The 17,895-nt window shown below is 39.3% G+C and overlaps 1 protein-coding gene across 1 annotated transcript in view; it reads right to left on the reverse strand.

Annotated features, from left to right (window-relative positions):
• Positions 1-17,895, reverse strand: part of ADGRV1 (adhesion G protein-coupled receptor V1) — a 263,198-nt gene that overhangs the window by 69,426 nt on the left and 175,877 nt on the right. The window contains exons 87-88 of the mRNA XM_018072867.2: positions 9,118-9,234; positions 1,723-1,901 (exon numbers count right to left, since the gene is read on the reverse strand). Of these exons, the coding sequence (XP_017928356.1) occupies positions 1,723-1,901; positions 9,118-9,234 (296 nt within the window). The remainder of the gene's footprint in view (positions 1-1,722; positions 1,902-9,117; positions 9,235-17,895) is intronic.

Raw genomic sequence — 17,895 nt, forward strand, 5'->3', positions numbered from 1 at the left:
AACTAACATTAATGTTATTTATGAAAATCCTTGCAAATCTCTCTTACAGTGTTCACACTGACAGAGCTGGAATAAGCTGCACACTCACTAAGTTTGGGATGATCTCCAACATTTGCTTACTGTGACAGAATGCTGGAAAAAAACTATATTTAATTTGGGCAATGAGTTGGACTGAGCAATTTTCCTCTACTTAATAATTTTATCAGAATTTAGAGATTTTTCCTTGTTTTTGAAAGAATGAGACATGGACATGAAGACTGAAACAGTTGGAAAACTGTGGTTCACTCCATAATATACCATGAACTCACAGCTTGACTGCAATTGGAGAACTTGATGATGTTACGCACATTTCTTATGTTTACTATGCACAAAAAAGCATATTACCATGAAGAAAAAGACAGCATTCTTTTTCACCATGTTCTGTGAAGAAACATCAATGTGTGTGGGGTGGTATAGAGCTATGGAGCACTTCCTGATATAACATAAACATCAGCAATGGTCTGCTGCTGTGGACCTCAGATACATTTCTGAATTGAGAGCTGGTGTCTATTAATGTGGGACTAAACTTCACATAACATGGCCAGACAGCTTGTGCTACCCAATATAGATCTAAATCAGGTATTCCTGCTTAGCATGCACAGTACAGATATGCACACACAAATGTATATACAAATAATATTTATAAGGACACAAAGATATATATATATATTTGCATATACTTAAACACAGATATTAAATTCAAGTATCTACTTCTCACACTAATTCCCTTTTTGTGACAAAACAAACTCACTGAATTTTGTTCTCTTATAATGGAATGATACACACTGTATGTTCCTCTTTTATTAAAGACAGATAGATATTCTCCTAGTTTGGCTCTACTCTGAAAGCACTCCCATAAGAAGTTTTTATAAAAAGAATTTGTACATTCTTCTCTTGTTTTAAAAAGAAACCGTGTGTTTACTCTTTCCTGCACATGAAGCATGTAATTGCAACACAAAGTGAATAAGTATATTAGCCTCATGTCCTAGCTATCGTCATAGATTAGCTTTGTCACAAAAGGGGCCAGAGTAAAAGAGGTAGGGAAGAGCAAAAATATTTATCTATGTATCTTCACTTAAATGTCTCTGGTTCTATAAAGATGTATTGTTTTAATTAGGACAGTTTTCTGTGCTTATATATAGCTTTGAAAGAGCTATGATCATTGTCAACAATACAGCAATGCTCAAATTTGGAACAGTTTGGAACACAACATATCCAATATTACAAGAGGAACACTTCAGGAACAATATTTGACATGTATTTGACAATGTAGTAACACTGTTTAGCAGAAAATACATTTTATAACCAAAGAGATGGGGGTTTTAGCTTTTTTAACCATGCTCTTCTGCTCATTCTGCAGCAGTAGCCATTTCTGGCCTTTACCGTCGAACTGCACAGTCTCAGAAAAGAATAAATAACTTAGTACGCAGATATGCTTGAGTCAGCTCTGCCAATGCTCGTCCCAGAATGGAGCTGTGGAGAAACTGGAGCAAAGCCCAATTGCATGGAAAGTGCTGTATTGCATATGGGTGACATACTTGCTTCATCTCCACCAGATGAGAAATCCCCCTGCTCCTTTCTGCATTTGGCTGTGGGCACACTCCCTTCTCTGTGTACAAACTAAATACAAACCAATACAGACAGTACAATGCCTAATTCATCCTTTATTAAAGGAATACTTACAGATCACTGTAGACAAGGCCATAAATCTGTGCTGTGCTGTGATGGTAGATTCCTCTCAGAATAATTAGAAGAAGGATCACAACAAAAGCTGGAAGCCCCCAACTCAAAAGGAAGTAAAGCAGATAACGCCGTTCCGTGTGTTCATCATTCATCACAAGGACATACCAGAAATTAACAGCCTGAAGAATAATGCAGAATAACAGTCAGTAGGCTTGGTGGATGATTAGCTATCCCAAAAAGCAAATCATTCTGAAGGTCATAATGCAGTATATTTCTGTCCCAGTGTATGCGTATGTACAAACAGTTTTCAACATAAATATTTTGTCCTCACTTTCTTCTCTTAAGTAATCAAAAGAAACATTATAAAAGAAATATATTATTTATATAACTATTATTTTTTGAATTAGGCTATCAGAAAGGAAGTGACACACTGTTTAGCAGAAAACACTATTTCTGATGTGCAAAAATAGCTTTGTGGTACAAAAATCACTTTCTTCTTGGATATCCATACCTTCACGTAAAAGACTGGCATATAGTATTTCTAAAGTTGACCTGTATTTAATTTTTTATATGCTATTGTTCTGTTCCATGTATCTTGTAGGAAATGCATTAAACTCCTTTAATGGTTCTGGCTGTGGGCCATGTTCTGGGCTCACCAGTAAAACAAAGACATGGAGCGAGTCCAGCAATGGGCCATGAACATGATTAAGGGGTGGAGCACCTCTCCCATGAGGAGAGGCTGAGAGAGCCATGACTGCTCAGCCTGGAAAAGAGGAGGCTCAGGGGGATCTTATCCATGTGTATAAATATCTGATAGGAGGCACTGATGAAGAGGGAGACAGACTCTCCTCAGTGGTGCCCAGTGGCAGGGCTAAAGGCAACGGGCGCAAGTTAATATACATGAAACTTTCTTACTGTGAGCTTGGTAAAACATTGGGCCAAGCTGCCCAGAGAGGCTGTGGATTCTCTGTCCTTAGATAATCAAAACCAAAATGACCATGGTCCTGGGCAACCTGAGCTATAGTGTTGCACTAGGTAGTCTCAAGATATCCGTGAATCTTCAATGGTTCTGTGATTTGTAAATTATTTGCATAACAGTTTGAGAAAAAACTGCAAGTAAGTGAACATAAATTCACAGGTATCTTAAAAGCCTGTGTCTTCTTATGATCAAGTCATTATCAAACAGTATAACTAAGAGTTTAAAACCATACACAAATCAAAATGAAGTCAAATAACTGAAACCTCTTGAAAGAACTGGTACCACGAGTAAGGAAACCCTTCAAGTAAAACAAAATACTTAAGAGTATTGCTTAGATCTTTGCATTTTCTTTAAGACATTGATAGCAGAAACACTTTAAAGTGTGCTGAGCATTTTTTAATGCACATGTACACACTAGTTTCTAATAAACACCTAAACTATCCAAAATAAAAATATGTTTTGAAAAATTTTTCTTCATTTTCTCCACTTCAAATATATTATACCACCTACAGCTCTGCAAGCTACATAATAATTTCTGGCCTTTTATATGGGTTGAATAAGGCACTGTGTTTTTCTGTCTAGAGGATATCTAATCTGAGCTTGTGCCTCTAAGCATGTCTTCTCAGACAGTGGAGACAGGACAGGCACCTTCAAGCACTCACTGATCCTTACCCAAGCACACTCATCTCTCTCCATGGTCTACACTAGGGTTTCATATAATAATGTTGATTTACATGCTTAATTTTCAGCTATTTATTGTTAGGATAGGTAAAATCCATATACAGTGAAAAGACCATTGCGATGTGATTATTTTGTTGATGGAATTTTGCAAATTCACCTCAGCCAAGGGCTTGTCTACACCTTTTGAACAAGGCAGTACAAGTATTTAATTAGTTGTTTCTGGATTACTTATGTAAGTCTCAACAGTGAACTATCATTACAGATTTCCTTCTGTGACTTAGGCAGCATGAATATACATTACTTTCTGTCATGGATCATAAATCACATTGGATATGCTAATGAATTGTTTTAAAAAAAATTAGTTTAGTAAATGTTTTAAATGCTTTTTTAGAGAACAAAATTTCATAGCTATGTCCATTGTTTGTAATTATATTAATTAAATAATAATTATTATGTCCTTCCTTGTTTTTATTTGGTGATTGGTGCTATATGAACAAAGGAAAAGTTTGTTTTCTTTAAAAGAACACAGGAACATCCTACCATATAATTTTAACTATCCTGTGAGATTTGAAAGAACACAGAAAAACTATTCGTTCCCTTGCTGGACATGCATAGAAAGAAAATATGAAAGAGACAAAAATGGCATTTGGAAAAAAAAAACACAGTTTGTGGAAAGATTTGTTTGTTCTGTCGCCTTTTACATGGGATTGAAAACTAACTCAAAAATTCTGCATGTCTCCTTATGTCAATAAACATTCTTCAATTACATGTTTGTGTAGTCCTGGTTAGACTGTGCCTCATTGCAAGCACTTCCAGACAGCAAAATCCTTGAACTGATATATGCCGTTACATTCAAGGACTGTTGGTTCTACTGATTCTGACAACCTGGTGAACACTGTTCTCAGTCATCCCACTGAAACTGCTTTCAACAAAATCATACCTCATGTCTTTGTTCTGTATTCGTTTAGCCACACTCACATATCTCACCTCATTTATCACAGCAGAACACTTACTGCTGTAAAGATGCAAGCGAGGTTGGATTGTTCACCATTTCCTGCACAGTGATATTTGTATTTTGATAATTATATGTTCTTATCTTCAACCCCTTTTGAGGCTCCAAAATTTATTCAATTAAATAACAGTGGAGCTAATTTTGGCAAATCCTTTCCTGTTGCCATGCTGCAACAATAACCAGTTGTACAGAAGAATAAAACGTACAGTCCATTTCCCACCTGCTCAGGTGGAAGAACAAATGGACAAGTTGTGATTGTTCTGATGTAGAACGAATAATAATTGTTTATTCATATAATAGTCTTAAGAGACAATGTGAACTCCAGTGAAGCTTTTTTCTTTTAGAATGAGGCGATTAATGGAAATTACCTTCCCAAACCTGGGATGCTTTTGTTTATTTCTTTATTTATTCATTCATTTACCTTTAGTGACAATCACAGATGCATACAATGGTTTAGACTGGAAGGGACCTTAAAGGCCATCTAGTTCCACACATCCTGCCATAGGCAGGAACACTTTCCACTAGAACAGTGTCCTGGTTCCAGTCAGGACAGGGTTATTTTTTGCAGTAGACAGGAGGGGGCATGGCCAGGGCCCAGAGATTACCTCACATCATTGCTGGGGGCAGGGGGAAGGGAGTCTCTTCTGTGGAGACGGAGTCCCTTCCAGGTCATGCCAGAGGGAGAGGTCGGGTACTATTGTTTCTGGTTACTGTTTTCTTATCTCATTGCTGTTTCCAGTAAATTTTTCTTACGTCAAATAGTGATCTTTACTTTGTGTGCCTCCAATTCTCCTCTCCAGCACAGGGAGAGGAGAGGGAGGGAGTGAGCTAGTTGTGCATGGTTTCAGTGGGAGCACTAAGCTGGAGAATATCATACCTAAACCACAACAACCAGGTTGCTCCAAATCCCATCTCCAACTTGCCCTTGAACATTTCCAGGGATGAGGCAGCCACAGCTTCTCTGGTCAACCTGTGCCAGTGCCTCAGCATTTGTGATAATCTGTGGACATCCAGCAAATAATAGGTGCCAAATACTTTAAATAAAGTCTTTTCCAATTCAGTAGGAAAACTTTTATTTTCCTTCTCTTTAGGTTTGCCAGGAGGTTTCATATTATATTTGTATGCTTTCATATAATTCCTTTTCTGAAGCTGTTAAGCAGTCCATGAATTATTCTTAAAAAAACCCCAAAAGAACATTAAAGTTCCTGTAAGATCAGTAACTGCCTTACAAGTCTGACACATATTTACAGAAAATTTAACGTACCATTAAATCCACATTCAGGTATGGGGAACAGCAAGTTCATGACTTTTGTTTCTGGTTTGCTTGTTGAATTCATACCTTCATTGTTGATTTACTTCACAGTAACAATAGTTCAAAAAAGCACAAAGAGTCCATATTTTCCATAATTTTACTCTATGCCAGAATTGGTAACTGGGAACCTCAAAAGACAGCTTTTAACTTTTTTTGGTAACTTTTTTTTTTTGCCATACATTAGAAAATGCTAAAAGAAGAATATTATTTTACTTAAAACATGGTTGTCATGTTAAATATTTGCCCCTGGGAGAACAACAGAATACAGAAAGACACCCTTAGTGTGTGCTCTTAAGATAAAAGCACATACTGAATTTGAAAAAACAGGCTTATGCTGTCCAGTTGTCAAGATGAGGACTTCGGAATTTCAGATATTAATATAAGGCAAATATTACAAGCTAAGCTCTCTCTGTGGGCACAAACAGTCATTTGCACCTAACTCACTCCTTTCTTTTTGCAGTCAAGAAAGTCTCATCCTTAAAAAAAAAGAGGTAATGATTTCAACATTCTGCAGCTTACAAAGTCTCCCTGTATAAGTCAAGAAACAAAATAATGCAATACAAAGGGAGAGGAACAATCAGTCATGTAAGGATGTTTTGATGTGGCCTTTGTTCTGACATTGAAAATGGACCAGGGGACCTCTGAGGTCCTTTCAATTTCTACATTTCAGCCAATATATTGGTAGTAGTACATGTGTAACACAAATATTGAAATTGAATGTAAATTTACAAACACAAGAAGTTAAAAATAGAACAAGATTTTGAATATGAAGCTATAGATATTGTTGTTGTTATACTTATACAAATCAGTACTGATATAAAATAAAATTTTAAGCATAATTAATATACTTAGCATTATGTAGTAGATGGAAAGATTACAAAAAGAAAGTAAGGAAGTTATCCGAGAGTTTAGAAGATGAAGATCTTTGATCTGGACCACAGAACTGAATCTGCATATGTCCAACTCTACTGTCAAATCTGTGCTTTCCTCTAGGGTTTTGTTGCCTGGAAATGTTGCTTCACCACCTTTAGATCACTTAAAATTGTCTAGGGTTTATGGATGTTTCAGTTCCACACACCTACACTCTGTTTGTACTTGATTATCACATTCACCCATTTCTGCATGCAGTGATCAAGCCTGTCACCAACAGATTTGTATGATGAGAGTCAGGGATCAAGCATATGCACTACGTTGTGCAGTCTCACAGAGGGCTGCACAAGCAACACACAATCTCTTCCTGTATTTTTGCTCTTTCCCAGATGGAAGTATTTAAGTTCCATTTAAGTATAAATATGTGATTAATTCTGCCTTCCAAATCAAGTAATGTATATTAAGTATACCATGCTGAGAAATACAAACATTAATTTCCCAGCCTTTTAAATTTGCCATTCAGAAGGCAGAAGCATCTAGACTTCCCAAACTCATCTGGTTTTCCTTCAGATCCACAAGCTTCACTATTATTGTCTTAAGGACCAATTTGAGCACAGAGATGTTCCCAGCACTCCTTTCATGCCCTGGCATGCTTACTCACTCTGCAATGAGACACATAAATTTAGGGCCTATTCCCAGTCAAGAGAACTGTAGCTGAGGCTGGGTTGATCTGTATTTCAGATGATTTCTTTCCTTTTGGGTCTTTCAAAGTTCAGGAATTATTCACAGCTGAAGACCTGCACCTACAAAAAGAGTACTCCTCTTCATTCTGAGTTTTACTCCTTGTAGCTCTTATCAGCTCATGAATCAACAGGCTGTGATGCATTCCCTCTTAACCACCTTTGTCCTGTCAGATTTGCTTGAAGAGTCTTCATGTCTAACACAAGCCTGAGGCTCCACTAAATGCAATGGGACATGCAAGTTCTTAGGATTCGGACAGAATTTACTTAAAAAAAATAACACTAGATTTCAATTAGAGACATAAAAATGATCAACTGTTACCAGATATACAATTTTTTTTGTCATTACAAGTGATTTTTGCAACTCAACATAACACGTAGGAAGGGATGTTGAAATACCCTCAAAACCAAGGGGCCAAAGCTTGAGATATGCCAGTAAAAAGGCAACTTAAAAGCATTACTTTGTCCAAAATAGCAAATGTTGAAGAGATCTGAAGATACTTAGGAATAAAGTGAATGAGCAACTGTGAAGAATATAAAAATAATTTAGACTAGTAAACCTAGGAGAACATCATTAGCCAAGCAAACAGATTTCTGTATTGAGGCCATCTACCTGCAGCTTGCTGAGGCCAACAAGCACAGTTGAGCTGTTGGAGTGGCTGCTAGGGTTCTCAGTGAACATGAGCCTGACATAATCCCAGGAAAATGCCACATATCACATGAATGTTACTGGCAGAGAAAGCTGTACAGCCTAATTTGCAATTCTTGGTTTGCTCTGACAGCCTGCATATTGGAGGATTTGTATGGTAATGTATGGAGCTGCACATATAAAGCTGCATGCTATAATAAATGTCCTGTGGACATATCCTATTAAAATAGAAGACAAATAAATGGTGTAACTCATGTATTGGTGCTAAATATACATTTCTACATAAAGCCAAGAAAATGTATTTTTCAAATAACCCCACAGCTTGTTATTTTGACTAACTTACAACTGGATGCAATTTTCCATAAAAAATTTGATTGTTCATAGTGTTCCACATTAGTTCAACCATTTTTTCCACCACTGCTGTTTACTATTATATAATATATCAAAAGTGCAACAGAGCTGGTGAATGGTCTGGAGCACAAGCCTGGAGCCACTGGGGAGTGGCTGAGGGAGCTGGAGGTGTTCGTCCTGGAGAAAAGGAGGGGACATAGTTTAGTTGTTGACTTGGCAGTAGTGGGTTAGCCATTGGATTTGATGATCTTAGAGGGTTTTTCCAACCTAAATGATTCTATGATTCTATGAAAATTATGAATACATATACTCCTTATTTTAATGCAAACATATGAAGGTACGTGTGTCACATTATACAAGTCTAATGACTAAAATGCTACTGACTCAAAAAATTACAGTGTAGTTTACATTCATATTTCACCTGTAATAGACTGCTTCAAAAGACCAAATGAGAAAGCTTAGAAACACTATTAACACTAAGAAAAACAGTTCTTCAGAGTTCTGAGACAGTAACTTAAAGGATGAAGTGAGATGAGGGCATTCTTACACAGTTGTAATGGATATGAGTGGTAAAAATCTTTATAGTGTTCAGACATATATCCTTGGAGCTGTGACACTCTAGGTTTAATAAAAGCTACCTAATGTTTTGCCCCTCTAGTAGCATTGAATTTCATATATATATATATATAATATATATATATATATATATATATACACTACAGTATAATAGAAATATAGTCTAACTGTCAGTTACTTTAACAGATGTTTTGAGGAAGCAGTGAAAAAGACTAAGAGACCAACCTGAATAAGCATCCAGCTGAACTGGCAGAGGTAAAGATAATGGGTAACAGATGCAAGGGCAGAGCAGCTTTCCTCTGAGATATGCTGGCTCATGTAAGCAGAGGCCAGAAATGAAATCTGCAGGGGAAAAAACGAATATATGTATATTGGAATTAAACAAAATTATTCAATAATGACAATGGGGGGGGGGGATCTTCAGTTTGGAAGTAAAATATACAATTAATTACTGTTTTCAGAGGTGTATAAAAATATCTTGGACATTTAATATTCACACAAAACAAGTTACACTGTCAACCACAAAAACAGCTTTAACTGTAGTGTCCAACCTTTTGTAATAAGAAACCTATTACTTTAACAAGAAAAATATGTACCACCTACAGGAACAAGTTGTTCTCTCTTGGGATTTCAAAATATATGCTCCTTATAATACCAATTGTTCAGAGCTCTTTTTACAGAGAACTTACGATTTTAGATAGCCCTTTTCACACAACTTTTGTGTACTGCTATTTAGTTCTATGTTGAGATGATAACATAGTGCTCCTTCCTGGTACTTCTCAGCGTGATCAGCCTTGACCCAAAATGATCTAACTAAGGGATAACAAGTCACTTAAGTCATCCAAGTAGCGGGCTGGCACTTTTGTTCATTTGATTGTGACAGTTCTGTATCACATTGAAAATTAAGGTGATAGCATATCATTGACAAGATTCTGCTTGAAAAAGTGAAGAAAAAAAATTAAAGTGAATCAATGCACTTTTGTTAAACAGTAAAAAGATCTCTGACAGAGCCCCCATCAGACAGTCATTTACTCAGTTAATCAGATACTGCAATTCTTTTAAAACTTTAAGTCACTTACCTAGCAACTACTTCAATGAAATTAGTACCAGAGTATTCAACTGACGTCATCAACACCAAAATATAAACTGTAAACATGAGATGATTTACAAATTTTTATGTTCCTGTATGAAGTATTGTTGTAATGCTGTTTCCAAGCAGTAGGCTGTATCTGAACACCACTCCTCTGCTAGCTGAGAGCTGCCTCCTAGTTTCCGGCCTGCACTTATTCATGGTCCATTTATATCTGGTTTTATTTCTGTGGAAAGTCTCTCAGGTTACACAGGATTTTCTCCTGGGGTTCGTACTATCATGAATTCACAGCAGTAGTATTCTCCCTGAGGCTACATTTCTCAGGGTTAAATAAGCCACTGCACAACTCGAAACTCTGCAGAGATGCTTAAGCTGGTCTGGACAGCAGTTTAGTTCCATGCATACAGCATCTGCCTGGATCAATTTACTTTGTTTCTCACAGTAACCCTACATCATTCTTGTAGGCTCACTTCAGATACTGGAATGCCTCAGTTGGGTCACCTCGAAGCCTTCTCTTTTCCAGATTGAACAAGCCCAATTCTCCTAGCTTTTCCTCATAGGAGAGGTGCTCCATCCCTCTAAATCATCTTGGTAGCCCTCCTCAGGACGAACTCTAACAGGTCCATGTCCTTACTGTGCTGGAGACTCCAAATGTGATTGCAGATGGGGTCTCACAAAAGTGGAGTGGAGAGAACAAACCCCCTCCCTCAACCTGCTGGACACGCTGCTTTTAAAGAAGCCCAGGATACAATTGGCTTTTTGGACTGATATATAGTAATACCTCAGTGATCATCTGGTACACACAGTTTTTCTTCTTATTTCCAATCACCTACCTCTTGGCACAGAATTTTGCTGTTAGCCTACAATTTATGATTGTTCAGCTTGTTCTAGAAATATTCCTGTATTTCAAACTTCAGTCCTCAAAGCCATTCACACCTTTCTAGATGTCAGCTCACTACCATTCAGTGTTTCTCTTCTTTCTATCATTGGTGCATTTTGCCTGGGCATGTTATTTTCTGTTCCCCCAACCAGTTCTTTACATTCGGCGCAATACCTCTCTTCATTCATCACTCTCCCATAGTTGTCTTTTCCCATTAGTCTGCCTCTTCTCAGATCTGAGTTCCTGGACTAATCCTCCTTCATTACTATTTTACATTACTTCCTGCTGGGAAGGGGAGTGATACAGCGGCTGGGTGGGCACCTGGTGTCCAGCCAAGGTCAACCCACCACAGTCCCTTTTGAAAATTGTACTAAAGAGAAAAAGGAAAGACCAGAAGACCAAAGAAATTCCATACCGATCAGGTAAACAACAGCCAAGAGAGAAGTAACTTGTCTGAAACATGAAATAAGAATTATGTATGAAGAATAAGTAAGTGCAATACTGAGCAGTAGTATTCTAGCTTGTCATGGTAAGTGCTGAAACGCTAAGATATGTTAGACATTAAAATGGGGATACATCGCATGACACATGGAAACAAATCTTAACTTTACAATGCAACAAAAAGTGGAAGTACTAAATGTTGTCTTTGCTCTAGACCTTCCTAGTAAGACCAGCCTTCAGGAATTCCAGGTTCCAGAGACCGGGGGTAAGGTGGGAGCAAGGAAGGTGTACTCTTAGTGGAAGGAAACTGGACCACGGCACCTGATAGGATGCACCCACCAGTGCTGAGTGAGCTGGCAGATAATTTTTGACCAACCACAGAGAAGGGCCCAAAGACTGGATGAAAGCAAATGTCACCTGCATCTTCAAGAAGGGCAAGGAAGAGAACCCAGGCAACTAGAGGTTGGTCAGCCTCCATCCATGGGAAAGTGACAAAGCAGCTCATGGTGGAGACCATTTGCAGGCATATTGAGGATAAGAAAATCATCAGGAGTAACCAGCATGGTTTCAATGAGGAAAGTCATGCTTGACCAACTTGGTAAACTTCTACAATGAAATGACAGGCCTAGTAGATGAGGGGAGAGCAGCAGATATTGTCTACCTGGACTTTTGTAAGACTTTTGACTTAATCTCCCAAAAGATGACAGGCTGTTGACTTACAGGCTGGATATGCAGACAGTGAGATTGACTGAAAACTGATTTGAACTTGTTTGGAAAGTATTATATTAAAGTTGCTAATGTGACAATTCTTCAGAGCCATTCAACAGAAGTGCAACGAAACTGATGAATTCAAAGCATTGTGATGAAAGAATAATACCTTTTGTTTTTTTAAAAAAACAAACAACTTAAATAAGACTTCTTCCTTTGCGTTTTATGGCAAACCATCACTTAATGTATTCCTTTTCAGAGAATGCACAACACCCAGTGACGAGGACATGAAGGTTTTTCTGTTGAACTCTAAAGGTAATTGATTTACCACATTCCACCCAAACCAGTCTGTCTTAATGTTCTGTCCAAATTCTTCAGCCTGAATGCAGTAAATACTGAAAAAATTATTTTATAAACACCTAAGTGTATCTCATACATTAGCTATACTATTTGTTCAAAAATAGAAAACAGGAACTTTCAGCACAGATACTGCAAATGTTAAATCCCCTAAGTAATAAGTAGAACAAATGGTAAAAATAAAACAATAAAGCAGTAAAGCATAATTTATAGTTTTAAGAAGTGAAAAATATTTTTACAGGGGGAGAATAAATCACAGAATATGCTGAATTGGAAGGGACCCACAAGGATCATCGAGTCCAATTCTAATCTGAGAGTAATAATCTTTCCCAGTTGCAAGAAGTGCTGAAAAGGCAGCATGTTGTGATGGGTGAAGAAAAAAGAAAGAGAACACCTTGCAATGCTCTAGGGAAAGAGCTGTGGACAGGGCTAACCCCATCAGATATAAAAGCATCAAGCAGAGGAACAACAAACATTTAGCCCTGAAGGAGAGCACAGGGCTAGGGCCTAATACATCTCCTCACAATAGTTTCACTTTTTCATTCCAGCAGGAAGCACTCTGCCTCTTGTAGCTGAAAAAGATCCTCCCCACCCGGAGAAACCTGAAGAGCAACGGGTCAGCTCCTCTAGAACAGGAACATGTCAGTATACTCATGCCACTTTTTGCAATTTCTGCAAATTACTGTTTCACAGTACGAACTCACAAAGCTTTAGACCTTGTCTTCCTCTAGATAGAAATGCCTTTATATACGTCTTAGGGAAATGGATCCTAACAGTGGTCATTTCACTGTAGGAACTGGGTTTCAGGAAGGGTGCCAAACAGCACCCTGGGACGTGTAGTTTCGCAAGTACTCTATCACACCTGCAGTGAAGTACCTTGGTGTGACTGGTTATTAAGGTCACATGGTGTGATGTGTTAACCCATATATAAGCTGTTGTCTCATTTGAATAAAGAGGATTTGGCAGTGAACCCCCAATCAAGCCGGGTCTGTATGTCTTATTTGCTTATTATATTAATAAAGCAATATCTAGTGCCCTGAACTGGGGCCACTCCCTGTATCAGGGATGATTAGAGGCTGCCTTGTAACAAGGAGAATTACGGCAGCGTTCGAACGAGCTTGTTTTAAAAGCTGAGAAACGCTCTCCGAAAAAAGCCAGACGTCATATACCGAGCTAAAAGCAGGCAGAAAACGTCGTTAAAGAAAGGACATTGAATAACAGCGCCAAAAGGACTGGAACGTCGTGCAGTAGAGCCGCGTGGGAGCTCCGAGAACCTAAGTATTGTCTGCATGAGAGACCTGGCAGAGCAAGGTTTGAAGGAAAGAAAAGGTAAAGCTACAGAGAACTCAAGGTAAGAAGCTGGCATGGGAAGCTAAAATTCAAGGGAAATTATAGAAATAACTGTATCAGGACTTCTGCTAAGCAAAATCCTTAGGGTGACTGCTTGGAAAAAATTTGGAGAGACAGCTCCAGAGAAAACAAAGATAGAAGATGTGGACACCTTGAAAATCTCACAAAGAAACTTAAACTCGTCCACGGAGAAAAACTTAAAACCTCCTGTTCCCCCCATGAGCCCTTACAGACAAAGGACTCCCCCAGACACCGAGAGCAGATGTGGGGGTGGGGTAAAACCGCGTGCAAAACGAGAGACCCTAACGAAAGACACGGGCTGGGTTTTGCGCGGGCAGAAGCGAGCACGTGGCGCGAACCACGTGGTTTTTAGGGAGAGACAGATGTTGAGTCCACGAGGCACTGCTGAGTTGCAGCCATGTGGTGGCCATGCCGCGGGCTGGGAGTGGACGTTTTGCCCACAGTCAGCTTGCCGAGTGTCCCAGCTTGAGGAACCGCGCTTAGAGCATGTTTGTTCAGTAAGCAGTGAAACAACAGAGGACACACGAGGGAGTTGGGTTTACCCCCTCTGAAAAAAGACAAGCACTCGTGCAGCGCAGGGACAGAGCACTGCTCCTGCGCCGGCTGCCTCTGCGCTGCTGTTAAAGGAGTCTGTTGGACCTGCTACGCTCCGCAGAAGCAGTGCGAAAATCCCTTAAATAAACACCATCTACAATGCCTGCGGGCGAACGAAGCGGCGCGGGGTTTGGAAAAGCACTGTTTGCGGTACTTGTCAGCAGCGGCGGTGCGGGAAGCGCAGCTGTGGGGCTTGCACAGGCTCACGGTGCGGGCTCGCGGCGTGCGGCGGCGTGGAGCACTGGGTCCCGTGCGGCCAGAGCGCGGACACGACCCAGCTTGGCGTGGCCCCGGCTAGGGGACACATGGTGTGGCCCGGGGACACAGCAGCAGCTGCAGCTGCGCAGGGTGTGCTGTGCCGGGACAGGACACGGTGCGAGCCCGGACGCGGCTCCGCGGCGGCTTGGGTGGCGGCGGGACGGACCATACGCAAGGCTCGCAGCACATGTGGGGGAGCGCACACTGGGGCGGCTCTGCGGAGCCCCACCGGAGCCGGGACCGGACCGAAGCCGCACAGAGAACAGGGCAAGAAACGGCCAGGGGGTCGGCCCGACCCCGGGGCGGCTATATGGGCTGGCCCGGCGACACAGCTCTGTGCGGCTCCGGCGGGAGTGAGAGCCCGCAGGGCTGGGACAGCACGATCTGCAAGCACACAGCAGAGCCCTGCGTGAAATCTGCCGCGGGCAGAGAAAGAGGCGGCGTGGTCACCACTCGGTGCCACGGCAGAGACCCCCAGGGGGGGCGATCCTGCAGCCCGCGGTGGAAAATAAACAGCAAGGCCGGGGCCGGGAAAGACAGGCAACGCCCCTTGTACTGGAACGGAGCGAGCTGCCCCTCTGCACAGCTCAACGCTACAGCTCATGCTGTGATCCTCCTGAGGCACGTACAAAACCAATTTAACATGTATCTGGTTGTCTTGAAACATTTAGTAAGAACACTGTAGCTTTAAGAGTTTGTTTCTATTTTTCATTAGTTCCTCAGTAACTTTGTTTAAATTGGTAAGTTGTTAAGCTCTCAAATGTAGCTGAATAGAAGAAGTTACTGTGACAATTTAGTTCAAATAACATGTTTAAAAAGTTCTTAAACTTGTTAATTAATGCATTCAGATACTGTTATCCCAGAAAGGTGTGCTTAGCGTCAGCGAAAATGTAAACATAACTGCTTGTGGGTCATAGCTGCTTAAGAGACTGAGTTAAAACTAACTATAATTACTCTAACCAATATCATTAAGAAATAGGACTGCAAAATACTCCAGAAAAGATTAATCAACACAGCAATGGAACAAATCTATGAAAAAGAGGATTGCACAGCATTCAACTTTGAGTTAAAAGGCATTAAAAGACATTAAAGTGACTTATTGACTTTACTTCAAGCTCCAGCTAAAGGATCATCTCTCAACCTTCAACTTTTGAGGTAGAAAGACATTAAAAGCATAAAATGACTTCTTGCTTTTTATTCAAGCTCTTAGCTACCAAAAGCCATTCCTGGATGAAACTGCAGAGAAACTGCGTGTTTGCCTGACCTTCACATCTGTTTCTACCTCACTATTTACCTGAGACTGTCTAAGTTGTTATTAACATGTTTGTTCAATTTGTTATTAAGGGCAAAAAGCAGCTACCAGAAATGGATGGACAAAAGCTGAATAATTACAGCTTAGACTGGTTACTTATGGGGAATGCTGAGTTTCAAGCTGTGTTGGCAGATTGTAATAGTAACTTGTGTGTGTATCTTCGAATTTATTAAGCTTTGGTTTTCTAAAGAAAAACAAAAAAGGGGGGAAAAAGAGAAAATGCATGTGCATAAACAGGTAGGACATCATTTAGGTTTGTTAGGCCTCGTATTCCTCATATTAATTCCTTTTCAAATTTTCAAAACAGGTACAGTTGCCAGACACGACTCCCAGAAGTGACAGATTGAGAAACATAACTAATAACCACTACAAAAACCCAAACTACGTGACTTAAATAAAGACATAATAAAAGGTTTAAGTATGCACGTGTGAAAAGAGAATGAAAAGGTATCTACCTTGGTGTGAATGAGAGAAGCTGTGTGGACATGTATGTGTGCAGACTTGGAGATAGTTATACTTCATCTGCCCTGAGCAAATTACACTTGCTTAACACAATACTTGTTCTCTAAGGGCCCTTTCCTTGAAATGGAGTTGAATTTCTCCTGGTTACCAATTACATGCAGGCCCTTGGGGAAGTGGGAGTCGATGTTCTATCCAGTTGTGCCAAAGCCCTCAGATTGGTGGAGTTGTTGTTTATCCCAAAAACACATAAAACCTTAAGTAGAAAGTTGGGAGCGAATTTGCTTATTACAAGTTATAGAAATTGCACTGATAGTAAAGTTATATGAACAGTTTCAATAAAGGCCTTATCACATTAGGCCCTGATTACATAGATGGTTAAAATAAGTTTAAGAAAAAAAATTAAGAATCGTTCTGTTATTTGTCGTAATGTTAAAAATTGTTCTATCACTTGTTATAAAAAAGAAAGGGGGATATGTAGGGGTCGGGTTTCAGGAAGGGTGCCAAACAGCACCCTGGGACATGTAGTTTCACAAGTATTCTATCACACGTGCAGTGAAATGCCTTGTTGTTACTGGTTGTTAAGGTCACATGGTGTGACGTGTTAACCCATATATTAAGCTGTTGTCTCATTTGAATAAAGAGGATTTGGCAGTGAACCCCCAAGCTAGCCGGGTCCATATGTTTTATTTACTTATTATATTAATAAAGCAATATTTAATTTTTTTTCACATTAAACATTTTTATTCTCTTTTATCCATTTTATTATTTTAATAAATCAAAATTTACTTCCCTATTCCATGTAGGAAAAGATTGTCTGCCTTTGGAGCTGGCTTATATGCATTTCTATTAAAAAAGAAAAGAAAACAGTCCAACAACATAATATCTATGATTATACCAACCCAATCTCAATACAGGAATAGTATCAAAGGCATAATTTAAAGCACTGTTCCCTTTGTTCGACTTAATTGCAATGAAAATTAGCGCAGGACAACAAACATTAAAACTCTCATGTCCTCACTGAACTGCTCTTTTCTGCTTTGGATTTACTTTATATGGGTAAAAAAGGGGTTCCCTCCTTGAACACAGGGACACTGCTTAATAATAGTGCATTTGAATCATACTTTTTTGTTGCTGCTCGGTAGGACAGGACAGCACTGATGTGAGCCAAATGTTCTTGTGTTTTGTGTTCTGATATTGAATGCTAGGACAAAAATATCAACAAAGGATGTGCAAAAACTTGGAGAGATTCATGGACACTAGCAAAAATTCTAAGTTAGTCTTCCTGGAAAAAGTAACAATACAACACACAACATGTTTCAGAGCACAGAGAAAAAGGTTATATAAGTTAGAAGATTCAAAACACAGTATTTAACTGGGTCAAATGAAAAGTTCGATAACTAACTTTTCATTTATTATTTATTTATTATTATTATTTATACTTATGTATTGATATTGCTAAAAATAAGCAATTAAAGTTTCTTTATGAGTTTTTGTGAATGCTAAATGACTTCACTGATCAGTAAATGGTTT

Source organism: Manacus vitellinus, unplaced genomic scaffold (assembly GCF_001715985.3).
Source record: "Manacus vitellinus isolate BGI_N305 unplaced genomic scaffold, ASM171598v3 scaffold_23_pilon, whole genome shotgun sequence".
Classification (NCBI taxonomy): Eukaryota; Metazoa; Chordata; class Aves; order Passeriformes; family Pipridae; genus Manacus; species Manacus vitellinus.